Source organism: Chiloscyllium punctatum, chromosome 19 (assembly GCF_047496795.1).
Source record: "Chiloscyllium punctatum isolate Juve2018m chromosome 19, sChiPun1.3, whole genome shotgun sequence".
NCBI lineage: Eukaryota > Metazoa > Chordata > Chondrichthyes > Orectolobiformes > Hemiscylliidae > Chiloscyllium > Chiloscyllium punctatum.
The window spans coordinates 95,792,793-95,819,598 of NC_092757.1; the positions used below are offsets into that span (position 1 = coordinate 95,792,793).

A 26,806-nucleotide genomic window follows, 5' to 3' on the forward strand; every position below is an offset into this window, starting at 1 on the left:
GATTTTCTCTTTGTGGGATCTTTTTCTGCATAAGTTAGCTTCTGGATTTTGATACTTAATTAACTTCAGTGACAGTCACTGTCACTTCACATGGACGTTGAAGTCTCCTATCCAGAATAACTTTTGAGGTCTTGCTGGCCTCTATTTCCTCTATTTTCTATTAAGTTTTTAAATTTCTTTTACTTTTAAAATTTTCCTTTAATTTAAAAACAAAGTTTTCTGTTTCCTCTTAAGAGGTGTTCAACGTGGTACAGCATTAATTCATCAGAGAATGAGTGGGCAGTAATCGGCAGGATGTTTCCTTGTCTACATTTGATCTGATGTCATGAGACTTTGAGAGTTCATAGGCAATATTGTGGACTCCTGGACCCACTTCCTCCTGACTGTATACCACTGTGTTGCCACCTCTGGTTAATCTCTCGTTGGTTAGACAGACATATTCAGGGATGGCAGTCTAGGTCATTGGCTAATCTGTGGGATAGTTCTCCCAGTTTTGGTGCAATTCCCTAAATGTGAGGGAGGAGGACTTTGAAGGGTTGATTGGTAGGATCTGCCTTTTCTACATCTGGTTACCTCGGTTGATGCCAGATAATAGGTCTGTTTTTATTATAACTGGGCCTTTTTCATAGCTTATTAGGTCATTTCAAAGTTGAGTTAGTTGCATTGTTGTAAGTCTAGAGTTACATGTAGGGACAGGACTGGATAAGGATGACAAATCTTCCTTCCTGAAGCACATGAGCGAAACAAATGAGTTCTAACAATACTCTGTTACTTTTATTCTTAAAACGACAGAGATTACTTCTTTATTGCAGATCTTTAACTAATTGAATTTAACTTCCCCAATTGCCACTGTAGAATTTGAATTAGTTTCTGAAACATTAGTTCAGCCTCAGGTTTACTCGTCCAATAACATATCTATAATGCAACCACACTGCCACTCGATTTAAAATCTCATCATCTGCGATATATCTTCCTTTTCCACTGCTGTGCCATTTCCACATTGAACTGTATTTTCCACTTATTTGCCCATTTCTCAGCAGTCATTCATGTCCTTGGCCATAATTTGTAAGCTCCAACCCCATAAAATTTATTATTGTCAAATTTCAACATTGTTTTGATTGCCAAGTTCAAACTAAATAAGAGCAGCCCGCTCAGACTCAAGTAGAGTTTAATTCATGACATCTTTCCATTTATAGAAACTTCCATTACCCAAACTTTGTTGTCTTTGAATCATTGCTCCATCTCCTTCTCTTTAATTTGATGTACTATTGTTTTTACCGTATCTCTTTGTTTAAGCTTCTCAAAATATTTTTGAAGACCTAAATATAAATATACACAGTATTTCCTTTACCTTTTGTATTTTTGCAAAAATGCTTTTAGTTTGGTCAAGTGTAACCTGCCCTTCAGAAATAATGATGTTTGATCGAGATTAATTTTAGTTGCTCAGTAATTTCATCCAGTATCACAAACTTGAACAGTTTGTCAGTTACTCGGGTAAGAATAACTGGGCTGCAATTTTCTGGCTGATCCCTATTCCTCTTTTTGAAAGATTTGTTCTGTTTCCCACCCTTTGTTCTCTGGGACTGATTCCAATGTTCTCTTTCTATCAACATGATGTTCGGTTGTTCAAACAATTGTGATTACTTTTATATATTCATGGGATGTTGGCTCCATTGGCTGGGTCAGCAATTATTGCCCGTTTATAATTGTCCTTGAGAAGGTGGTAGACAGCTGCCCAAAGTGGATGTAAAATATCTGAGGGCACAATTTATATAAAGCAAGGGAATTCCTTCTGGTGGCCTGACCATCCTTAACCAAATTCTTTAACATGGATTTTCTTTTTGTGGGATCTTTTTCTGCACAAATTAGTTACTGGATTTTGATACTTAATTAACTCATAGGTATCCTGCGGTTGTGAAAGGTACTGTACAAATACAAATTATTTTTGTCTTTTTATTGTAGGATGGAAACCTTTCCTTTAGTGGCTGCAAATGTTCTGAAGGAGTTCCGAGCACTGCTTCAACATAGCCCATCCCCCATTGGTAATACACGCATGCTGCAGCTCATGGCTATAAACATGTTTGCTGTGCACCATTCCCAGCTTAAAGGTGAGTTGTCCTTCTGACTTGTAATTTTATTTCTTGAAAGGCACATAATTGCGTGCAACACATGGCAAATGCTACTACAAATGAAACAAAATTCTCCATCAATGCAGCAATGCGATACATGATGGATAGTTGAGGTTGGAGATAGATGTTTGATTAGTCAGCTAAGGAGGGGGGATGTTTTGAGTATTTTAAAAAGCATTAAGGTGGACAAGTCCCCAGGTTCAACTGGGCTCTATCCCAGGTTACTGAGGGCCGCCAGAGAGGAAATAGCTGGAGCCTTAAGAGATATCTTTGCAGCATCCTTAAACATGGTTCCTGTCATGGTGAAAGGGAAGGCTGGTGGGTATAGGGAATGCTGGATGACTAAAGAAATTGAGGGTTTGGTTAAGAAGAAGGAAGCATATGTCAGGTATAGACAGGATAGATCGAGTGAATCCTTTGAAGAGTATAAAGAAAGTAGGAGTATACTTAAGAGGGAAATCAGGAGGGCAAAATGGGGACATGAGATAGCTTTGGCAAATAGAATTAAGGAGAATCCAAAGGGTTTTTACAAACATATTAAGGACAAAAGGGTAACTGGGTAACTAGGGAGAGAATAGGGCCCCTCAAAGGGGCCTTTGTGTGGAGCCACAGAAAATGGGGGAGATACTAAATGAATATTTTGCATCAGTATTTACTGTGGAAAAGGATATGGAAGATATAGACTGTAGGGAAACAAGTGGTGACATCTTGCAAAATGTCCAGATTACAGAAAGGGAGGTATTGGATGTCTTGAAACGGTTAAAAGTAGATAAATCCCCAGGACCTGATCAGGTGTACCCGAGAACTCTGTGGGAAGCTAGAGAAGTGATTGCTGGGCCTCTTGCTGAGATATTTGTATCATCGATAGTCACAGGTGAAGTGCCGGAAGACTGGAGGTTGGCAAACGTGGTGCCACTGTCTAAGAAGGGTGGTAAGGACAAACCAGGGAACTATAGACCAGTGAGCCTGACCTCGGTGGTGGGCAAGATGATGGAGGGAATCCTGAGGGACAGGATGTACATGTATTTGGAAAGGCAAGGACTGATTAGGGATAGTCAACATGGCTTTGTGCGTAGGAAATCATGTCTCACAAACTTGATTGAGTTTTTTGATGAAGTAACAAAAGAAGATTGATGAGGGCAGAGCAGTAGATGTGATCTATATGGAGTTCAGTAAGGTGTTCGACAAGATTCCCCATGGGAGACTGATCAGCAAGGTTAGATCTCATGGAATACAGGGAGAACTAGCCATTTGGATACAGAACTGGCTCAAAGGTAGAAGGCAGAGGATGGTGGTAGAGGGTTGTTTTTCAGACTGGAGGCCTGTGACCAGTGGAATGCCACAAGGATCGGTGCTGGGCCCTCTACGTTTTGTCATTTACATAAATGATTTGGATGCGAACATAAGAGGTACAGTTAGTAGGTTTGCAGATGACACCAAAATTGGAGGTGTAGTGGACAGCGAAGTGGGTTACCTCAGATTACAACAGGATCTTGACCAGATGGGCCAATGGGCTGAGAAGTGGCAAATGGAGTTTAATTCAGATAAATGCAAGGTGCTGCATTTTGGGCAAGCAAATCTTAGCATGACTTATACACTTAATGGTAAGGTCCTAGGGAGTGTTGCTGAACAAAGAGACCTTGGAGTGCAGGTTCATAGCTCCTTGAAAGTGGAGTCGCAGGTAGATAGGATAGTGAAGAAGGCGTTTGGTATGCTTTCCTTTATTGGTCAGAGTATTGAGTACAGGAATTGGGAGGTCATGTTGCGGCTGTACAGGACATTGGTTAGGCCACTGTTGGAATATTGCGTGCAATTCTGGTCTTCTTCCTATTGGAAAGATGTTGTGAAACTTGAAAGGGTTCAGAAAAGATTTACAAGGATGTTGCCAGGGCTGGAGGATCTGAGCTATAGGGAGAGGCTTAACAAGTTGGGGCTGTTTTCCCTGGAGTGTCGGAGGCTGAGGGGTGACCTTATAGAGGTTTACAAAATTATGCGGGTCATGGATAGGATAAATAGGCAAAGTCTTTTCCCTGGAGTCGGGGAGTCCAGAACTAGAGGGCATAGGTTTAGGATGAGAGGGGAAAGATATAAAAGAGACCTAAGGGACAACTTTTTCACACAGAGGATAGTACGTGTATGGAATGAGCTGCCAGAGGATATGGTGGAGGCTGATACAATTGCAACATTTAAGAGGCATTTGGATGGGTATATGAATAGGAAGGGTTTGGAGGGATATGGGCCGGGTGCTGGCAGGTGGGACTAGATTGGGTTGGGATATCTGGTCGGCATGGACGGGTTGGGCCGAAGGGTCTGTTTCCATGCTGTACATCTCTATGACTCTATGGTTAAGGTCCTGGAAGACTAGAGAATTGCTAATGTTGTCCCCTTGTTTCAGAAGGGTAGCAGGTAATTATAGATGGGTGAGCCTGATGTAAGTGGTAGGGAAGCTGCTGGAGAAGATACTGAGGGATAGGATCTATTTACATTTGGAAGAAAATAGACTTATCCGTGATGGGCAGCATGGTTTTGTGCAGGGAAGGTCATGTCATACCAACTTAATAGAATTCTTTGAGGAAGTGACAAAGTTGATTGATGAGGGAAGGGCTGTAGATGTCACATACATTGACTTCAGTAAGGCATTTGATAAGGTTCCCCATGGTAGGCTGATGGAGAGTCCATAACCTGTTGGGAAGGGCATGTTGGAGCCCAGAGTGCCCAGCACAAAGTCCAAATGCTGGGTTTGGGAACATCACTGCCAAGGACTCTATTGAAGGTACTGTCCTGTTTGATTGACAGAATAAGACAGAGCTACTACAACTATTTACAAAGTGGAAACTGAAAGAAAAACCAAATATTTCTGAGGAAGGGTCACTCGACCAGAAATGTTAACTCTGATTTCTTTTTCACAGATGCTGCCAGACCTGCTGAGCTTTTCCAGCAATTTCTGTTTTTGTTTCTCATTTACAAAGTGTTAATGGAATGAAGTGGAGTAATATGTTTTAAAATTCAGTCCACTGCAGGACAAGGCCACATTGACAAAGATTCACTACTGAGGAAGTGCCAGACTGTCCAAAGGACAATGCTGTGGAAGCGCCGCACTGTCAGAGTAAAGTCACGTGTGGTCCATGGTTTACTAGCTAGATGGATAGAGACCTGGCTGGGCAACAGGAGACAGAAAGTAATAGTGGAAAGGTGTTTCTTAAAAAGGAGACCTGTGACCAGTGGTGTCCCATGGGACACAGTGTTGGGACCACTGTTATTTGTGATATACATAAATGATCAGGAGGAAGATATAGATGGTCTGATTAGCAAGTGTGCAGATGACACTCAGATTGTTGGATAGTGAAGGGGACTGTCAGAGAATGCAGCAGAATATAGATAGATTAGAGAGTTGGGCAGAGAAATGGCAGATGAAGTTCAATCCGGGCAAATGCGAGGTGACGCATTTTAGAAGATCAAATTCAAGAGTGAACGATACGGTAAATGGAAAAGCCCTGAGGAAAATTGACAGAGAGATCTGGGTGTTCAGGTCTATTGTACCCTGAAGGTGGCAATGCAGGTTGACAGAGTGGTCAAGAAGGCATAAGACCTGCTTTACTTCATCGGATGGGGTATTGAGTACAAGAGTTGGCATGTCATGTTACACTCATATAAGACTTTGGTTTGGCCATGTTTGGAACAGAGTTCTGGTTGCCACATTACCAAAAGGATGTGGATGCTTTGGAGAGGGTACAGAGGAGGTTCACCAGGATTGTGCCTGGTATGGAGGATGCTAGCTATGAAGGGAGGTTGAGTAGATTAGGATTATTTTCATTAGAAAGGCAAAGATTGAGGGGGGGAACCTGATTGATATCTACAAAATCATAAGAGGTGTAGACAGGGTGGATAGCAAGAAGCTTTTTCCCAGATCGGGGGACTCAATTACTGGAGGTCACAAGTTCAAGGTGAGGGGGAAAGGTTTAAGGGAGATATGTGTGGACAGGTCTTTATGCAGAGGGTGGTGGGTGCCTGGAATGTGTTGTCAGTGGAGGTAGTAGGGACGGGTACAGTAGTCATTTAAGATGTGTCTAGACAGATGTTTGAATGCAGGGAACAAAGGGATACAGATCCTTGTAAAATAGGTGACAGGTGTAGGTAGAGGATCTGGGTCAGCACAGACTTGTGCTGTAATTTTCTTTGTTCTTTGTTTGTTCTTGGTTCAGTGCAGTAGATTAAGGATACAGTGGAAATCCTTGTCCCTTAAGTTGTTTCCCTTTACACATAGACACTGCCCCTTTAATCTCTCAGCTTCTGTTTCTGGTACTTTATCTTGAAAGTCTTGATGCACAGCTGTGTCACTACCCTTCAATACTTATCACCTTATTGAAGAATTCAATCCACTTTGCAGACCTGATTTGTCTTGGATAGATTCATGCTGGCTGTCATTTATTTTTGTGTCTTTCCTAGTGACAAGTAATTATTTATATCTAAAAGTTTCCCTACTACCAACATTGTCCTGATTTGGCTGTGGCTCTTGTGTTTATCCTTTTCCCCTTTGTAAAACAAGATTCACTTTGCAGATTTCACCCTGACTTCCCATAGCTTCAGATGCATATTATCCAGACTGGATCAGTTTGAGGACAGTCAGTTTGTAAAATCATTCCTCTTCATCTGTTGCTATGCTGTGATGACTCTACAGCTTCCTCTTTTATATTGTGATCATTAGCAACAGCATCTTAGTTTATGAAGACAGGTACAAAGTGTTGATAAAGTATCAGAGTTGTGTCCTTTTCCTCCACAAATTTCCTTTTTGGTTCTGAATCAACCCCACCAGATTAACCTTAATTTAACCTTTTACCATTTAATTTTGTCAGCCATTGCTCAGTTGGTAGCACAATATTCATTGAATAACAAAGTTCTAGGTTCAAGTCAGTCTCCAGTGCTTGCACATTTCAGTGCAGCACTGTTAGAAGTATTGTAGTCCAGCTGCAATATGAAACTGGGAATTCACCTGCCCGCTTCGATCTAAAAGATTGCATGACATTAAAGAAGAGCTGGGGATTTATCCCTGGTGATCTAATTGAAATGTATAAGATTCTTAAGCTTGACAAATAGGTTTGACAGCGTAAATGCTGAAAGGATCTTCCCCCTCATGAGAGAGTCGAGGACCAGAGAGCATAGTCTCAGAATAAAGGGACATCAATTTAAGGCTGCGATGAAGAGATTTTTTTTCTGAATCTTTGGAACTCCTTGCCACAGAGAGCTGTGGGGTAGAGTCCTTGTGTATATTTAAGGCTGAGATAGATTCCCAATCAGCAGGGGAATAAAGGGTTACAGGGAAAAGTCCAGACAAGGGAAAGTGAGAAATATTGGATCAGCCATGATCCTAATGAACGACAGAACAGGTCTGAGGGGCCAAGCAGCCTACTCCTGTTCCTGTTGCTTATGGTGCCTACGCTCCCAAAATCTATCCCTTAATCAACATCACCAAAATATCCCACTTTATTTGGGTCATGGTTGCGTTGCTGTTTGTGGGAGTTTGCTGTGTACATGTCGGCTGCAGAGTTTCTCACATTACAACAGTGACTACTTCAAAAGTACTTAATTTGCTGGAAAGCATTTTGAGAGGTCTGATCATTGTGAAAAATGCCATATAAATGCACATATTTCTTTCTTTCACTTAAGCTGATAAACTCTTTGCATTCTTTTTATGTTAGTTACTGATCTTCTAACTCCTCAATCCCACTTCACTCCTTTTTCAGTTCTCTACACTTTCTGTATTCTGCTCAACTGTTTGCAACTGAGTTGATGCAACTGAATGTCCACGGGGGGAGAAAATGTTGCATGTTTGGTCTGTATATGCTCTGTTAATAGCTGCAGTGTTTTAGTTACTTTTATCTACTACTTTGAATCTTTTTAGGTGCCTGAAATGGGACAACCAAAGGGATGAAAGATTATTGGGGATATGCAGGAATGTAGGGTAGAGATTAAAATCAGATCAGCCAAGATCTTATTAAACGCTGGAACAGGCTTAAAGGGCTGATGACCTACTCTTATGTCTTGTTCATGTAGCTCAACATCCAAGGGGGTGCTGATGGCCTAGCAGTATTATTGCTCACCTGTTAGTCCCAGGTTCAGATTTCCCCCATGGCACATTGTGGAATTTAGACTGTCGAACATTACAGTGCAGGACAGGCCCTTCGGCCCTCGGCGTTACACCGACCTGTGAAATCAATCTGAATTCTGTCTAACCTACACCATTCCATTCTCATTCGTATGTCTCTCCAATGATCATTTAAATGCCCTTAACGTTGGTGAGTTTACTGCAATTGCAGGCAGTGTGTTCCACACCCCTACTACTCTGTGAGTAAAGAAACTACATCTGATATCTGTCACCCCTCAGTTTAAAGTTATGTTCCCTCTTGCTAGCCATCACCGTCCGAGGAAAAAAGGCTCTCACTGTCCAACCTATCTAACCCTCTGATTATCTTAAATGTCTCAGTTAAGTCACCTTTCAACCTTCTTCTCTCTCGAACAGCTTCAAGTCCCTCAAACTTTCCTCACAAGATCTCCCTTCCACACCAGGCAACATCTTAGGAAATCTCCTCTGAACCCTTTCCAAAGCTTCCACATCCTTCCTATAATGCGGTGACCAGAACTGTATGCAATACTCCAAGTGCGGCTGCACCAGAGTTTTGTACAGCCGCAGCATGACCTTGTGGTTCCAAAATTCAATCCCTCTACCAATAAAGGCTAACACATCATATACCTTCTTAACAACCCTATCAACCTGAGTGGCAACTTTCAAGGATCTATGTACCTGGACACCAAGATTAAACTCTATTTGCCACCTCTCATCCCAGCTCTGCAGTTTATCAATGTCTCTTTGTAACCTGCAACATTCTTCGTCACTATCCATGACTCTACTGACCTTGGTTTCACCCACAAATTTTCTAACCCATCCTTCTACGCCCTCATCCAGGTCATTTATATAAATGACAAACAACAGTGGACCCAAAACAGATCCTTGCGGTACCCCACTAGTAACTGAACTCCAGGATGAATATTTCCTATCAACCACTAGTCTTTTCTCAGCTAGCCAATTTCTGATCCAAACCACTAAATCATCCTCAATCCCATACCTCCGTATTTTGTTTATAGCTGACTGTGGGGAACCTTATCAAACACCTTACTGAAATCCATATACACCACATCAACCACTTTACCCTTGTCCATCTGTGTGGGCACCTTCTCAAAGATCTCAGTAAGATTTGTGAGGCACGACCTACCCTTCCCATGACCCACTATCACTAGTTTCCATCCATATAGACAAAGAAGGACCTCCTTCTTGATTGGGACAACACACACATCCTCGGACAGGCTAAACAAAGACATGCACGAGAATTCTTAGAGCATGGCATTTAACCAGAACTCGAACAATAAACACATTGACTTCGATCCCATCTACCTTCTCTTGGAAAAAAAACACTGTAAGTGACATTGCCCACCTTAAGAAACCAAGACCTATAAGTCGCGAGGTGGGACATATCACATGCACTTCACCAGAGACTCTCACTTACCTAGTATAGTGACAATACATCTGAAAACAAAGCTTCCAGCTTAGTGAGCTAACTTACAACCTGAGCTACAAATGTTCTCAAAAATCACTAGCATTATCACTGTGCTACTTGGGACAGACTTTAACTGAGCTGAAAAGTGTGGTTATGGAAAAGCACAGCAGGTCAGGCAGAATCCAAGGAGCAGGAGAGTCAGCGTTTCAGGTATAAGCCCTTCAGGGACATTCCTGACGAGGGGCTTATGCCCGAAATGTCACCTGCTCCTTAGATGCTACCTGACCTGTGCTTTTCCAGCAACACACTTTTCGACTCTGACTCTCCAGCATCTGCATCTTCACTTTCTCTGAGATTTCTAGCAGATCTAGCAACTCCAGCTTGAGCACCCATGATGCATTGGGGGCCATCAACAGCAGCAGAATTGTTCTCCAAAATAATCTGCAAACACATGGCCTGGTATATCCCCCACTCAATCATTGCCATCTGGGGATCAACCCTGGTTCAGTGGAGAGTGCAGGAGGGCATGCCAGGAGCAGCACCAGGCAGACCTGAAGATGAGATGTCAATCTGTTGAAACTACCAAGCAAGACTACTTGAATACCAAGCAGCATAAGTGGCAAGTGATAGGTAGTGCTAAGTAATCTCACAACCAATCGGTCAGATCTAAGCTCTGCAGTCCTGCCACATCCAGCCATGAATGATGGTAGACAATTAAATAATTCACTGAAGGAAGAGACTCCACGATTATCCCCATTCTCTGATGGAAGAGCCCAGCACACCAGTGCAAAAGATAAGACAGAAGCATTTGCAGCAATCTTCAACTAGAAGTGCTGTGTGGATGGTTCATTTCGACCTCCTCCACTGGTCCCCAGCAACACAAATGCTAATCTACAGTGAATTTGATTTACTCCATGTGGTATCACGAAATGTTGGAGGCACCAGGTACTGCAAAGGCCATGGGCTTTATCAACATTCTAGTAATACGTGTGCGCCAGAACATGTCAGTCACTTAGCCAAGCCTTCCCAGTGCAGCTCCAACATTGGCATCAACCCGACAGTATGGTAAATTGCCCAGGTATGCCCAATTGCCACTCAATCAGTCTACTTTCGCTCATCAATAAAGTGATGGGAGGTATAATCAACAGTGCCATCAAACAGCACCTACTCAGCAATAACCTGCTTAGTTTCGCCCAGTTTAGGTTCCACGAGGGTCACTCCGCTCGTGACCTCCTTCCAGCCTTAGTTCAAACATGGACCAAAGCGATGAATTCCAGAGGTGAGCTGAGAGTGACAACCCTTGACCTCAAGGCTGTGTTTGATCAACTGTGGCATCAATGAGCAAATCTGGAATCAATGAGTACTGAGTGTATCTCTGGTTGGAGTCATACCTGACAAATAGGAAGATAGTTGACGTTGTTGCAATTATTCATCTCAGCTCCAGGGTATCTCTGCTGGAGTTCCTCAGCGTAGTGTCCCAGGGTAAACCATCTTCAGTTGCTTCGTTAATGATCTTCCCTCCATCATAAGGTCAGAAGTGAGAGTGTTTGCTGCTGATTGTGCAATATTCAGCACCATTCACGACACCTCAGATACTGAAGCAGTCAATGTTCAAATCCAGCAAGTGCAGAACAATATCCAGGCTTGGTCTGATAAGTGCTGAAAATGTGTTGCTGGAAAAGCGCAGCAGGTCAGGCAGCATCCAAGGAGCAGGAGAATCGACATTTCAGGCATCAGCCCTTCTTCAGGAATGAGGAAAGGGCTGATTCCCGAAACGTCGATTCTCCTGCTCCTTGGATGCTGCCTGACCTCCTGCGCTTTTCCAGCAAAGCATTTTCAGCTCTGATCTCCAGCATCTGCAGTCCTCACTTTCTCCTTGGGCTGATAAGCGGCAAGTAAAATTCACACCACACAACTGCCACGCACTGATCATAGAGTCATAGAGATGTACAGCACGGAAACAGACCCTTTGGTCCAACTTGTCCATGCCGACCAGATATCCCAACCCAATCTAGTTCCACCTGCCAGCACCCAGCCCATATCCCTCCAAACCCTTCTTATTCATATACCCATCCAAATGCCTTTTAAATGTTGCAATTGTATCAGCCTCCACCACTTCCTCTTGTAGTTCATTCCATACACATAAAACCCTCTGCATGAAAAAGTTGCCCCATAGGTCTCTCATATCTTTCCCCTCTCCAAAGCCTGTGCCTTCTAGTTCTGGACTCCCCCACCCCAGGGAAAAGACCTTGTCTATTTATCCTATCCGTGGCCCTCATGATTTTATAAACCTCTATAAGGTCACCCCTCAGCCTCTGATGCTCCAGGGAAAACAGTCCCAGCTTATAGCTTCTTCCTATAGCTCAAATCCTCCAACCCTGGCAACATTCTTGTAAATCTTTTCTGAACCCTTTCAAGTTTCACAACATTCTTCCGTTAGGAAGGTGTCCAGAATTGCACGCAGTATTCCAAAAGTGGCCTACCAATGTCCTGTACAGCCGCAACATGACCTCCCAACACCTGTACTCAATACTCTGACCAATAGAGGAAAGCATACCAAATGTCACCTTCACTATCCTATCTACCTGCGACTCCACTTTCAAGGAGCTATGAACCTGCACTCCAAGGTCTCTGTTCAGCAACACTCCCTAGGATCCTCTCAATAAGAGACAATAACTCTAGCCACTGCCCCTTGACATTCAAGGATGTTGCCATCACTGAATACCCCAGTACCAACATTGTGGGGGTTGCCATTGACTTGAAACTCAACTCAACTCTCCATAATAAATACAGTGATTACAAGTACAGTTTAGAGGCTGGGAATACTGCATTGAGTAACTCACTTCCTGACTCCCCCAAAACCTGTAGACAAGGCAGAGGTCAGGAGTATGATGGAATATTACCCACTTGCCTGGATGAGTGCAGCACCAATAACACTTAAGAAGCTTGACACCATTCAGGACAAAGCAGCCCACTTGATGGTGAACCAGGCTGTTAGGGAGGCATTTCCAGGATTTTCATTGAGTGACACTGAGGAATGGTGATATGTTTCCAAGGATGGTGAGTGGCTTGGAAGGGAACCGGGTGGTGTTCCCATGTATTTGCTACCCTTGTCCTTCTCAATGGAAGTAGTTGTGGGTTTGGAAGATGCTGCCTGAGGGTTTTTGGTGAATTTTTGCAGCGCATCTTGCAGATGGTACACATGAGGGAGTGACTGTTTTCGAATGAAGTGCCAATCAAGAAGTTTGCTTCAAGTGTCAAGCTCCTTGAGTGTTGTTGGGGCTGCAGTCATCCAGGCAAGTGGGGAGTATTCCATCACACTCCTGACTTGTATCTTATAGATGATGGGCAGGCTTTGAGGAGTTACTTGCTGCAGGATTCCTTGCCTCTGGCCTCTTGTAGCTACAATATTTGGATGGCTAATCCAGTTCAGTTTATGGGCAATGGGAACCACAGCTTGTTGATAGCTTACTATCACTTTGTTAGGTGGCTCACTTTTATTCTAGAGTTCTTTCCCAAAACCTCCACTGTTGTCAAACTCCAGTTTCTCTTCTGCTCTGTCTTTCAAATGTAGCTCTGATCAAGCTTTTTCTGTGCCTTCCATTGTTTCCACTTGTTGCTTCATTGCCTGTTCCCCTCATCTATTTTCTATGTTCTAGAAAGGCACTTTTTTACATAAGAGAGTGCGTAAGATTGACCTTGCCTTGTAATACTGGCAGATGGTACATTAGCAAAGGTTTAAGGCCAATAGAGGGCAGCCCTTCCGAGTTCCTGGTTTGAACTTCGAATACTAATACCTTGCTGTCTGAGCAAGTCATCCTTTCTGGCTTTCCATTTTGATTCATTTGTTATATCCCTGTTTTCCTACTTAATAGCTATTCCAATACAGAACTCAGAGTGAGTGAAGCACTTCAATGTGTTTGACGGATGTAACTAGGTGCTGTGTAAAATTAAATATATTGTTCCTCAGTTCAGTCCAGTTTTTCACCTATGAAGTGCCATGTTAAGTTAGATCTGTTGTAAAAATAGCTCACTGACAGGTATCTTGAATGGTTTTGGCTGTCACAACTTGGCATGTGAATTGAAATTCTTGTCAGTAACTAGAGTCACCTGCGTATTGCTGCTCGTGCACACTGGGGTGAGGAAGAGGGCAGAATGGCTGCTTCTGGCCACTAGTCTATGTATTGTGAAATAGAAGGTGCTTTCCTGCAAGAGCAGGCACATTTGTGAGTTTGTCCTCATTTTGAGGAGCCAGCTATTTACGAGGGCTCCACAGCGATTTCACACAAGGTACTTGATCAGGTCTCTTTATTCAGCAATCTAAATCTGCAGAGGGAAGTTTTCCAAATGGAGGACTGTCATGTCTGAGGAAGGCCAGTCCTGAAATGACCCAGACACGTGTAAGAGACATATTAAAACGTAAGTTTTAAAAAATGATGGATTAAAGCAAATTTATCTCCACACCTGCCACATGAACTGGAAATTCACAATTGAGTGAATGTAACCAGTTTACTTCTGACACAATAAACAGGGCATTCCACATTTCCCCCTTGCCTATCCTCAGTTTCTTTTTTCACATCTGGGAGTGATAAAGACGACAGATCCCAGATCTGAATCATTTTTAATTATTATAACACAAGATTATTTTATTCAAATGTCGAAAGAAATGTTTTTTTCCATGTGTGCCCCACTCCAGAAAATAGTACAGTTTCAGGTCTGCAGAGTCTTGCATTTGGAGATTATACTGTACTAGTCTGTACCAATTCTTGACCATAGCCATCTGTCTGAGGACAAGTACAAGATGGACACGGGTGAAATAGTAGTTTAATAGGACAGTTACTATTTAAAGTAGTTTTCCCCTTTGAGTTGGGAATGAGGGTGATTTAGTGGTTTGGATCAGAAATTGGCTAACTGATAAAAGACAGAGGGTGGTGGTTGATGGGAAGTATTCATCCTGGAGTTCAGTTACTAGTGGCATACTGCAAGGATCTGTTTTGGGTCCACTGTTGTTTGTCATTTTTATAAATGATCTGGATGAGGGAGTAGAAGGCTGGGTTAGTAATTTGTGGATGGCACTAAGGTTGGTGGAGTTGTGAGGGATGTTGCAGGTTTCAGAGGAATATAGATAAGCTGCAGAGCTGGGCTGAGAGGTGGGAAATAGAGTTTAATGCAGAAAAGTGTGAGGTGATTCACTTTGGAAGGAGCAACAGGAATAGAGAGTACTGGGCTAATGGTAAGATTCTTGGTAGTGTAGATGAGCAGAGAAATCTCTGTGTCAATGTGCATAGATCCCTGAAAGTTGCCACCCAGGTTGACAGGGTTCTTAAGAAGGCATATGGTGTGTTAGCTTTTATTGGTAGAAGGATTGAGTTTTGGAGTCGTGAGGTCATGTTGCAGCTGTACAAACTCTGGTGCTGTCACACTTTTAAGTATTGAATACAGTTCTGGTCATCGCATAATGGGAAGGATATGGAAACTTTGGAAAGGGTACAGAGGAGATTTACTTGGATGTTGCCTGGTCTGGAGGGAAGGCTGAGGTACTTGAGGCTGTTCTCATTAGAGGAAAGAAGGTTGAGAGGTGACTTAATTGAGACATATAAGATGATCAGCGGGTTAGATAGGGTGGACAATAGACAATAGGTGCAGGAGTAGGCCATTCAGCCCTTCGAGCCTGCACCGCCATTCAATATGATCATGGCTGATCATTCCTAATCAGTATCCTCTTCCTGCTTTATCTCCATAACCCTTGATTCCACTATCTTTGAGAGCTCTATCCAACTCTTTCTTAAATGAATCCAGAGACTGGGCCTCCACTGCCCTCTGGGGCAGAGCATTCCACACAGCCACCACTCTCTGGGTAAAGAAGTTTCTCCTCATCTCTGTCCTAAATGGTCTACCCCGTATTTTTAAGCTGTGTCCTCTGGTTCGGCACTTACCCATCAGCGGAAACATGTTTCCTGCTGCCAGAGTGTCCAATCCTTTCATAATCTTATATGTCTCAATCAGATCCCCTCTCAGTCTTCTAAACTCAAGGGTATACAAGCCCAGTCGCTTCAGTCTTTCAGTGTAAGGTAATCCCGCCATTCCAGGAATTGACCTCGTGAACCTACGCTGCACTCCCTCAATAGCCAGAATGCCTTTCCTCAAATTTGGAGACCAGAACTGTACACAGTATTCCAGGTGTGGTCTCACCAGGGCCCTGTACAGCTGCAGAAGCATCTCTTTGCTTCTATACTCAATCCCTCTTGTTATGAAGGCCAGCATGCTATTAGCCTTCTTCACTACCTGCTGTACCTACATGCTTGCCTTCATTGACTGTACAAGAACACCCAGATCTCTCTGTACTGCCCCTTTACCTAAATGGATTCCATTTAGGTAGTAATCTGCCTTCCTGTTCTTGCCACCAAAATGGATAACCATACATTTATGCTGAAAATGTGTTGCTGGAAAAGCGCAGCAGGTCAGGCAACATCCAAGGAACAGGAGAATCGACATTTCGGGCATCAGCCCTTCTTCAGGAATTTATCCATACATTTATCCACATTAAACTGCATCTGCCATGCATCTGCCCGCTCACCTAACTTGTCCAGGTCACCCTGTAATCTCCTAACATCCTCATCACATTTCACCCTGCCACCCAGCTTAGTATCTTCAGCAAATTTGCTAATGTTATTGCTCATACCATCTTCTATATCATTAACATATCTTATAAAAAGCTGCGTTCCCAGCACGGATCCCTGCGGTACCCCACTGGTCACTGCCTGCCATTCCGAAATGGAGCCGTTATTCACTACCCTTTGTTTCCTATTAGCCAACCAATTCTCTATCCAATCTAGTACTTTGCCCCCAATACCATGCGCCCTAATTTTACTCACTAACCTCTTGTGTGGGACTTTATCAAAAGCTTTTCCGAAAGTCCAGGTACACTACATCCACTGGATCTCCCTCGTCCATCTTCAGAGTTACATCCTCAAAAAATTAAAGAAGATTAGTCAAGCATGATTTCCCCTTCATAAATCCATGCTGACTCTGACCTATCCTCTTACTACTATCCAGATGTGTCGTAATTTCATCCTTTATAATAGATTCCAGCATCTTTCCCACCACTGAGGTCAGACTAACTGGTCTATAATTTCCTGCTTTCTCTCTCCCACCTTTCTTAAAAAGTGGTATAACATTAGCCACCCTCCAATCCTCAGGAACCGACCCCGAATCTGTCGAACTCTGGAAAATAATCACCAATGCATCCACGATTTCTCGAGCCATCTCCTTCAGTACCCTGGGATGTAGACCATCAGGCCCCGGGGACTTATCAACCTTCAGACCTAACAGTCTCTCCAACACCAAATCCTGGCAAATATAAATTCCCTTCAGTTCAGGTCCTTCAGCCGCTGTTACCTCAGGGAGATTGCTTGTGTCTTCCCCAGTGAACACAGATCTGATGTACCAATTCAACCCTTCTGCCATCTCTTTGTTCCCCGCGATATATTCCCCTGTTTCTGTCTTCAAGGGCCCAATTTTAGTCTTAACCATTTTTTTGTCTTTCACATATCTAAAAAAGCTTTTACGATCCTCCTTTATATTATTGGCCAGTTTACCTTCGTACCTCATTTTTCCTCTGCATATTTCCTTTTTAGTAATCCTCTGTTGTTCTTTAAAAGCTTTCCAGTCCTCAGTTTTCCCACTTATCTTTGCTATGTTATACTTTTTCTCTTTTAACTTTATATGTTTCTTAACTTCCCTCGTCAGCCACTGCCGCCCATGCCTCCTCCTGGGATCTTTCTTCCTTTTAGGAATGAACTGATCCTGCAACGTTTGCATTACAGAAAGAAATATCCGCCATTGTTCCTCCACGGTCATCCCTGCTAAGGTATTGCACCATTGAACTTTGGCCAGCTCCTCCCTCATAGCTCCATAGTTCCCTTTATTGAACAGAAGTACTGTCACTTCTGACTGTAACCTCTCCCTCTCAAATTGCAGATTGAAGCTTATTGTATTATGGTCACTACTTCCCAATGGCTCCTTCACTTCGAGGTCTCTGACCAATTCTGATTCGTTACACAATACCAGATCCAGAATTGCCTTCTCCCTGGTCGGCTCCAGCACCAGCTGTTCTAAGAATCCATCTCTGAGGCACTCCACAAAGTCTCTTTCTTGAGGTCCAATACCGTCCTGATTCTCCCAGTCTACCTGCATGTTAAAATCCCCCATAACAACTGTAGTAGCATCTTTGCGACAGGCCAATTTCAGCTCCTGATTCAACTTACATCCGACAGTGAGAGTCCTTTTCCTCAGATGGTGATGGCTAGCATGAGGGGACATGGCTTTAAATTGAGGGGTGATAGATATAGGAGAGATGTCAGAGGGAGTTTCTTCACTCTGTAGTAGGGGGGTGAAATGCCCTGACTGTTACAGCAGTAAACTCGCCACCTTTAAGGGCATTTAAATGATCATTGGATAGATGTATGGGTGAAAATAGTGTTGGTTTAATGGGCTTTAGATTGTTGCACCAACCTGTGGAACCATCGAGGGCCGAAGGGCCTGTACTGCCCTGGAATGTTCTATGATTTCTGCCATCATTGGAATGTGCTCAGGATACTGTTTGCACGTCTTGGTCTGCGCTATTCTGCAAGTGAACACTAGATGGTGTGTGAGTGGGCATTTTCATATTCCCTTCCTTCAGACAGCAATGGTGCCAGTCTGAGGATGGGCACTCAGTCTGTGGTGAAATGTAACAGATATTCTCAATATGATAGAAACTTAGAAAATCAAAGCAGGCGAAGGCCATTTGGTCCTTCGAACCTGCTGTATCATTTAATAGAGTTCTGACTGATCCAGTCTCTCTTCATACTTCACTCCTGCCATCCTAGGAATCAGTCTGGTAAAGTTTTGCTTCATTCCCTCCATAACACAAGCATTCTTCTTTGGATAAGGAAACCAAAACAGTGCACAATATTCTCATTGTGGTCTTGCCAAGGCAATTGCCGAAAGACATCTAGTGCTTGAATCCTCTCACTGTGAAAGCCAACATACCATTTGGTGCCTTCACTACCTGCTGCACCTGCTTTGTTCACCCATGGGATGTGGGTGTTGCTCGTTGGGCCAGCACTTTGTTGCCCATTCCTTTCCATCTTAAGAAGGTGGTGGTGAGCTGCCTTCTTGGACTGCTGCAGTTCATCTGCTGCAGGTAGATCCTAAATGCTGTTGGGGAGGGACTTCCAGGATTTTGTCCCAATATCTACTTCCAGTGACTTGTGTACTAGGTTTGTTGCACCACCCCCTTTCCCAATCTATTTTCCATTCGGATAACCTGCCTTCCATTTTTGCTACAAAGTGGTTAATCAGATATTTATCAGACATTTATAATGCTCCCTCTGACATGCATTTTTCCACTTCCATTGCACAATGCAAGTTAAAATGAAGCATCTGTCTGTGCTCCTCATCCTGTCACCCAGCTTTGTTCGCAGGTGAAGACCACTTCCACAGGTACTCTGAGATGTAGCTTATCAGACCTTTGTGATTTATTGGTTGGGACTGGGAGGAAACCAATGGAGCTTTTTGGTGTCTTGGCTCACTGTGCCCTGACTACAAATGTACAAATTACCTATATGGTGGAACTTAGGGTCTCTGCTCATACTGTTCATTACAGCAGATTAATTGCACTCTGCTTAGCAATTCCCAAGTTGGGAGTCAGGCGACTGGAGCGATTTCAGACTGGGAACCGGGTGACTGGAGTGATCCTGGACTCTTCAGCATATGAGATTTGTTATTGTAGAAGAGAAATCCTGCACAACGGCTTTCAGAATAATGTAATTGCAGTAAACCCAGGAATCCCAGAGAGTACTCAGCAAAAATGGCTCCTGCACACCAATAAACAGCTTGGAAGCAGGCCAGGGTGTTTATTCAGTGTGCAGCAGCCGTTTATTACCTAGTACACTCTGGGATTCTTACATTTATCACTTAATTTTCGCTGCCTCTTTCAGCTTACCACCACCACTCTGTCTCACTGGTTTGACTAACTGCTTCTGCCTTGATCCAATACAATTTAGGGATTAGAGAGTCCTGCATCAACCCTACCAGACCTCAGTGTTCGTTTGCTTTCACACTGCTGCTATCAACCTTTCATAGCTGAGTACACCACACTGCAGTTTCCTTCCACTTTGTGGCTGTTTAAAATCACACTGCACCTCTCCATTGGCACTTCAATTAATAGCAGAGTCTGCTGAAAATTCACCTTGTACAGAGTAGTTAGAAAATTCTATCTTTTTGCACTTCACCTTTCGTTCTCTGGTGAAGATATCTTCTGGTCTTTGTACAGCAAGCCAGTCTGATGTAAGAAAAAGAATTCAATTTGTACTCAGCTGTGCTCAATTTAATAAATGGGGGTTCCTGTTTTTTTTCTCCCTAATGTTTCAAGAATGGAATTAAAACCATATCTTGTGCACAATTTTTTTGTTATTATTGTATGAAATTCACCATCAATCATTGGCCATTAATCATTCGAGGTGCTTGCAGCACCCTGCACAAACGCTCACCATATGCTGAGGAAACAGAGGGCACCCAAGAGACTGAGAACCAAAACTGCGTGCAAAATTAAGGCGAAACATTCTCCCCCCCCACCTCTTTGTTTTTGTTCTGATCACCCCAAAACATCTAATCTGCTTTCCCCCCTATAAATCTTGCCTGTTGAGTGTGAGTATCCTTAACATTCTGATCCCCCTTCTCTCAGAACCTGGCATGTAGAGTGTTAAACATCTGGAGAAAAGCTCCACACTGTGGGCTGATAGAAGCAGACATGGTGCAGCTGGTATAAGACACTGGTGGTTTCAAGAACTGCTGTCTGTTGGGATTTGGTGTCTGCAGAAAAAGAGCGAGAACGGCTGGGATGGCAGGCTGCCAGCCCTGGTTAGCTTGCCCCCACTTTAGTCATTTCTGGCCAGACATGGATTAGTCTAGTATAAGACCCTGGGCACTTCACTTGCTGGCACTGATCGACAGGATGTGGGATTTTTTTTGTGTTGGCTGACTTTTTTACCTCTCTGAGAATTTGGAGAGCTATGAGATTCACTTTCTTAATGTACAGTTTTCCTCGAACAGTCCTTTCTGCTGCGGCTGCTTATTAATAGATTACATATGTGGTCCCAGTTTACATCAGTATTGAAATATTTTACGTGGGACTGAGTATATTTCCTGAGGAAATTTTAAAAGGATATTTATTGGAGGTACAAAAAAGACACTAATTTATATTCCTTTTGATTTCTAACACATGAATTTAGTTAATAAATTAAAACGTTATCAACGCAATAAGATTTGAAGTAGGGAGTTTGGTGTGCGTTTTCGTGGACCAGTGCCTGAGTCTGACATTTTGGAATGCTTGCTTGTGAACCTTGCCCAGAGGCATAAACTCTGGGCTAATTGTTGTCTCTCCCAATCTTTCTGAGCACCCCACATTTTGTATGACAGTTTCTTTCTCATAGCCTCTGGACCGCTGGATTAATCTGTCCATGTCATTTCTGGCTGGTTGATGAGTTGGCATTAGCCAAAGCTGCTAATCTCTCACCAATCCTAAGGAGCTGTCAGTTTTTTTTGTTTTTTATGTTAGAGATACTGGTCTCTTTGCTGCCTTGTTGATTAGAAGAGCAGTGTCTGCATGTACCCGCCCGCTAAATTCCCAGAAAACTGGTCAAGTTCAGGAACTTGCTCTCGGAATAAGTTCAGAATCAAATTCCAATGGTTTACTGGCATCCACCCTCTATTATTTGAAAAGAGTTGATTATTCCATACTTGGTGACTATTGCAGCATCAGCCTGGTATTGACAATTGCCTGGAATACTGCATTCTCTAGTGCAAAAGAGGTTTTTCAGCTCATTGCATTGGAATCCTGAAAGAGTTAAAACTATATCATAGAATGAGCAAGTACAGAAGGACTCAGATAGGTTAATTGCACCATATGTTGGCTCCCTGAAAGATCTAACCAGTCTCACTCATAGAGTCATAGAGCTGTACAGCACAAAAACAGACCCTTCAGTCCAACTCGTCCGCCCTGACTAGATATCCTAAATCAATCCAGCCCCATTTGCCGGCACTTGGCATATGGCCCTCTAAACCCTTCCTATTCATGTGCCCATACAGGTGCCTTTTAAGTATTGTAATTGTACCAGCTTCCACTATTTCCTCTGGCAGCTCATTCCATACATGCACCACCTTCTTTGTGAAAAATGTACCCCTTCGGTCCCTTTTATATCTTTCCCCTCTACTTTAAACCTATGCCCTCTACTTTTGGATTTCTCCACTCTGGGGGGCAAAGACCTTGGCTATTCATCCTATCCATGCACCTCATGATTTTATAAACCTCTGTAAGGCCACCCCTCAACCTCCGACGCTCCAGGGAAAGTAGTGCCACCCTATTGAACCTGCCCCTGTAGCTCAAACCCTCCAGCCCAGAAAACATCTTGTAAATCTTTTCTGCACCTTTTCAAGTTTAACAACATCCTTTCTATAGCAGGGAGAGCAGTGTTGACTGCAGTAACCTCATGCGTGAGTCCTGTACAGCTTCTCTGCTGTTTGCCTGAAGGCCTTCAAATATAGGTCCATGTACTTCACTTTCTTTTAAATAAATGCACCTTATGAGAAGCTTTTTGTTTTCTTCAAATGGAACATTCAGTGTCATCTGGTTTCTGCTTTTTTGATGGTAAATTGATAGCCTCCAATTACCAATTGGAAACTGTTTTTAATCTTCTTCCTTTTAGAGTGTTGAGTCACTTCATAGGTGATGGGGATGAAAGAAAATCAAAGGTAGTATTTTGTTCTAGATATTGGTCAAATACCAGAATTGGAAGGCAAGATCTTATATGTTGATGCTATAACTGGAGATTGCCTTTGGTGATCCCACCTCTCCACTAAGGCCAGCATGAGTTGAGAGTAAGCTTTATTTTCTTTATGCTCAGATGTGTAGTGTACATATTAACATTGGTCTAGACCAATACCTGGTGAGAAGGGGGAATACAAAAGCAAAATACCATAAATGCTAGATATCTGAATAAAAACAAAAAATTCTGCAAATATTTAACTGGTCAGGCAGCATCTGAGTAGAAAGAAACACTTTTGATGTTTCAGATCAATGACTCTGAGTTCTGAGCTGTTTCTCTCTGCACAGATATTACCAGACCACCTGAATATTTCCAGCATTTTATGTTTTAATACCAGACTAGAGGAGTTATGAATGTTGTAATTTGGAAGTTTTGTGGTTCCTCACTGTTCTAGTCACACTAAGGGGATTTTACTTGTGCAGATTTCTTATAAACTGTCTTTGGTGCAGGATTTTATTGTGTTAAGCACTGTAAGTAAACTCCTAGAGCTTCATTGCTTCATAGTTTCAACTCCCTTTATTTTAAAATCTTTAGATGGCAAAGAGTGATGCTGACAGCAGTGGAAAGTTGTGAGATTTTTGCATTTATAATCTGAGTGAGGACCATGAAGGTTACATTGTCGTGATTAAGTTTCTTGGGGGTGTTCAGGCGGTAACTGATGTCCTGTGTGTGTGCAGTTCCCTGTATGCCACTGTTCCTGATATCGCCATAGAGACTCATCAAGAAGTGCAGTGTTTGCTTGGTTCATGCTATAATGTGTCATCATTTCCAATGGGCAGTCAGTTTCACACATTAGTGACCAGCTGCACATTGTAAAACTTGCAGCACAAAGTCCACCATTCCTCTGGTGCTAACTCAGTCTGGAGATAATCGGTTGGATCTAATTTTACTGTTCTTTGTGCATATTCTTTTATATTCTTTCTCTTCATATATTTAGCCAGTTTCCTTTTATATCATATATTTTCTGCCTTATAATAAAACAATCCATGTTCTAATAATCCTCTGTGTGAAAACATGCCTTTCAATGCTCCACCTCCATTCTGCAAATGCCTTTCTTGAACATCTTTGCTCCTGCATCTGTTCAGAGCCCTGGCCTGTTCTTTACTCCTGGCTGGAATATAGTTAATCTGCACTTTATCTAACCCCTATAAAAATATCTACTTAATGTAAGATCTGACCAACAATCTGGCTGTGTACTCTCTTCATCCCAGTGAATTAGAGAAATCCTAATCCAGATCTTTATCCTGCATTCCTCTGTTTTCTTTATCTGTTTTCAATGTAATCCTCATCAGGCTATATATCCAAGTGTTCTCCCTTCAGGATACTTACTTGTTCTGCTTAGTCATCCAGAACCAGATCCAGCCTTGCGTCCTATCTCGTTGGAAATGTGCTATACTAAATAAGAAAACAGGCTGGGCACGTTTAAATATCTCTTCTCCATTTTGACCAATATATTTGTCTCGTCCTAACTAATTGCATGCAAATTCAAATTTCACCCTTGACTACAATTTCCACTATTCTGAACATTGTTCAAAATCTTAAAAAAACTTTATCAGGTTTATTGCTTCAAATGAATCTTAACTTAACTTTAGAACTCCAGTTCCTTTGTACTTGAGAATCATTTGACACATTTTAATGCTTATTACTGACCATCCATGATTAGACCTGTAGATTTTTTGATTTTTTTTCCCACCATGGGTTTGTTGTCTTTGATTTTAGTTCATTACTTTGCATGTTGTGATTTTGTTGCTCAGATCTAACTATAGAAGCATGCATAGTGCTAGTGAGCACAGTGAAGCTGAATGTGACAGGCACTAACTACCAATATCAGTTTGAATCTCCACCATGCTACAATGGATCCCTGAAACACATTTCATGTAGGAAGATGATTTGGCGTATAGAAAGTAGCTGCAGTCTGTGCATCACTAATCCAGTATTAGCTTTAAGGATCTATGTGCTTCAAGCATTGCCTTGAAGAATAAATCTGGTGACTACCAATGAGATAAAACAAACAATTGGCTTATAGTTTAGTGTAAGCTGCTTTTGCCCGAGTGAAATTGCTTATGTTTAAACTGGTAATGTATCTGATGAAAATCCGTTATGTGGATAGGATGTTAATTAAAAACGGAAGATGCTAGATGTTGAAAAGGAAAAGAAAAGATTAAAATTTTAGATCGCGATCCTGTCAGGATTGGAAACTGGGACATAAGTGACTGAATAAAGAGAAGGTTGGGGAAGAAGGACAGGTACACGACGTGAGACTCTGCACTGCTGCTTGGGTCGCAACCTTACTGGCCCCATTGAAAAGCTGGAGATAGATGAAAATTGTTGAGTGATGGATAGGCATCAGATGTCTTACACAACTAAAATTCATTGAGAACCAATAAAAAAAATACATGCACCAAAAAAAACCCTTCAAGATTTCGCATTAAAGTTAGAAAATAGTGGGAGCCACTAGCTGAAATTTGTAAAATGAAAAAAACCCTGCAAATGCCAGAAATTTGAATTAAAAATATTTTCTTGAATTAATTCGTGACACGTGGGCATTGCTGGCCAGGGCAGCATTTATTGCCCATCCTGAACTGCCCTGAGGACAGTTTAGAGTCAGCCACATGCTGTGGGTTTAGAGTCATGCATAGGCTATACCAAGTAAAGATGGCAGTTTCCTTCTCTAAAAGACATTCATGAACCAGATGGGTTTTACCAGTGGTATCATGATGATCATTTGACTCTTAATTACAGATTTTTTTTGTTGAATTCAAATTCTACCATCAGCCATGGTGGGATTTGAATACTGGATCTCCAAAACATAACTTGGGTTTCTTAATTAATGGTTAATAAATTAGTAATTAAAGATCTGAATTCAAAAGCAAAAAAAAAGCAACGGGTTTGCAGTGCTCTGACAAATAATGATCCAACACCTCAGATGTAGAAACCATCTCCCAGCACTATATCCTGCACCCAGATCAGTAACACATCTCCTCCTGAAGCAGATGGGATCTTGAGAATGAAACACTCACTCAGTATCCAGCACTTTACAGCCAAGATCTTGAACAAAGTTGCACGTCCAAGCTCTAACTGTTCTCACTTCCTTCCAATATTTTTTGATCGTGGAGTGCCTGTTAATCCTGGTCCTATATATCTTCAGGATGGCCTACCAGTGACTATAAGATGGAACTGGTCCGAATGCACAGGTTTCCTGTTGAATTTTGCTCAGTTTCAGCATATTCTAACTGCATGTTTAATACTGTGCAATCAGTTTAATTGTTAAAATATTTTCTTCTCCTTTAAAACTGTTTAGTTAGTAACTTTTAATCTGACTGTGACCTGTAAAATTGCAAGAACAATTTCACACTAAGTCTTGGTGTTGATTGTACTGTCATCAGTTCTGTAAATGCAGTAGTCAATTACAAGCTTGAGTCTTAAGTTGATGCTTTAATTATATTACAGCAATTTTGTAGCATCAGTTCAACTCCCTTATTTCAATTGGCCCTTTGCTTCTACATCTGTCTTCCCTCATTTTATTTCACTAATTTTTAATTAATTTTGTGTTTGGTTTCCATTATTTCACAATTATCTTATTTTTATAAGCATGCTTAACTTTTTCCTTCTGACTCCCAATGGGTTGTCTGTCTTCATGCTGCCTTCCCACTCCCTACTAGGTACTGGATGTTTTCGCTGTTCGCTATCTTCAACACTGTAGTTTGAATAAAGACAGAGTGACTTACTTGGCTAAGATAGGAGAAATGAAAAGTGGATTTGGTTAGATTGATTACAAAGGAAAGTGAGTGAACTGGCCTCTTTTGGGAAGTAGAAAGGCAGTGCTGGAGTTTGTTTTTCTTGCTAGATTTTCCCTCTTTCCCTGGACATAGTTTCACTGATGCCGGTTGACCTCTTGAATATCAAACATCCCTGTGAGCCAGCATGTTTAAGTTTACATGTCTATCTGTGTGTCAGTATAGATGCTTTTTCAAGAAGGGGAATCACAGGAACATGATTAGCAGGTAATCTGGTTCACATCCCCTCTTTAACTCTGTGTTGCTGAGGCCATTACAAAGGTCCATGACCCACTCTGACTGTGATTATTTAACACAAGCAATCCAAGGCTAACACCTGTGGAATTCTGATATACCTTTGTTGAACTATCAGTTGAGCTACCAGAGTATATTAATAATGGGATTTTACAACACCCAAAGTAGAAATTAAGAACTAGGTCATTTTATTTTGGAGAATCATATTTGGGGCACTTTACCTCTGA

The 26,806-nt window shown here is 42.2% G+C and overlaps 1 protein-coding gene across 1 annotated transcript in view; it reads left to right on the plus strand.

Moving 5' to 3' along the window:
- Positions 1–26,806, plus strand: part of smg6 (SMG6 nonsense mediated mRNA decay factor) — a 473,468-nt gene that overhangs the window by 144,741 nt on the left and 301,921 nt on the right. The window contains 1 exon segment of the mRNA XM_072589202.1: positions 1,963–2,108. Within this exon segment, the coding sequence (XP_072445303.1) occupies positions 1,963–2,108 (146 nt within the window).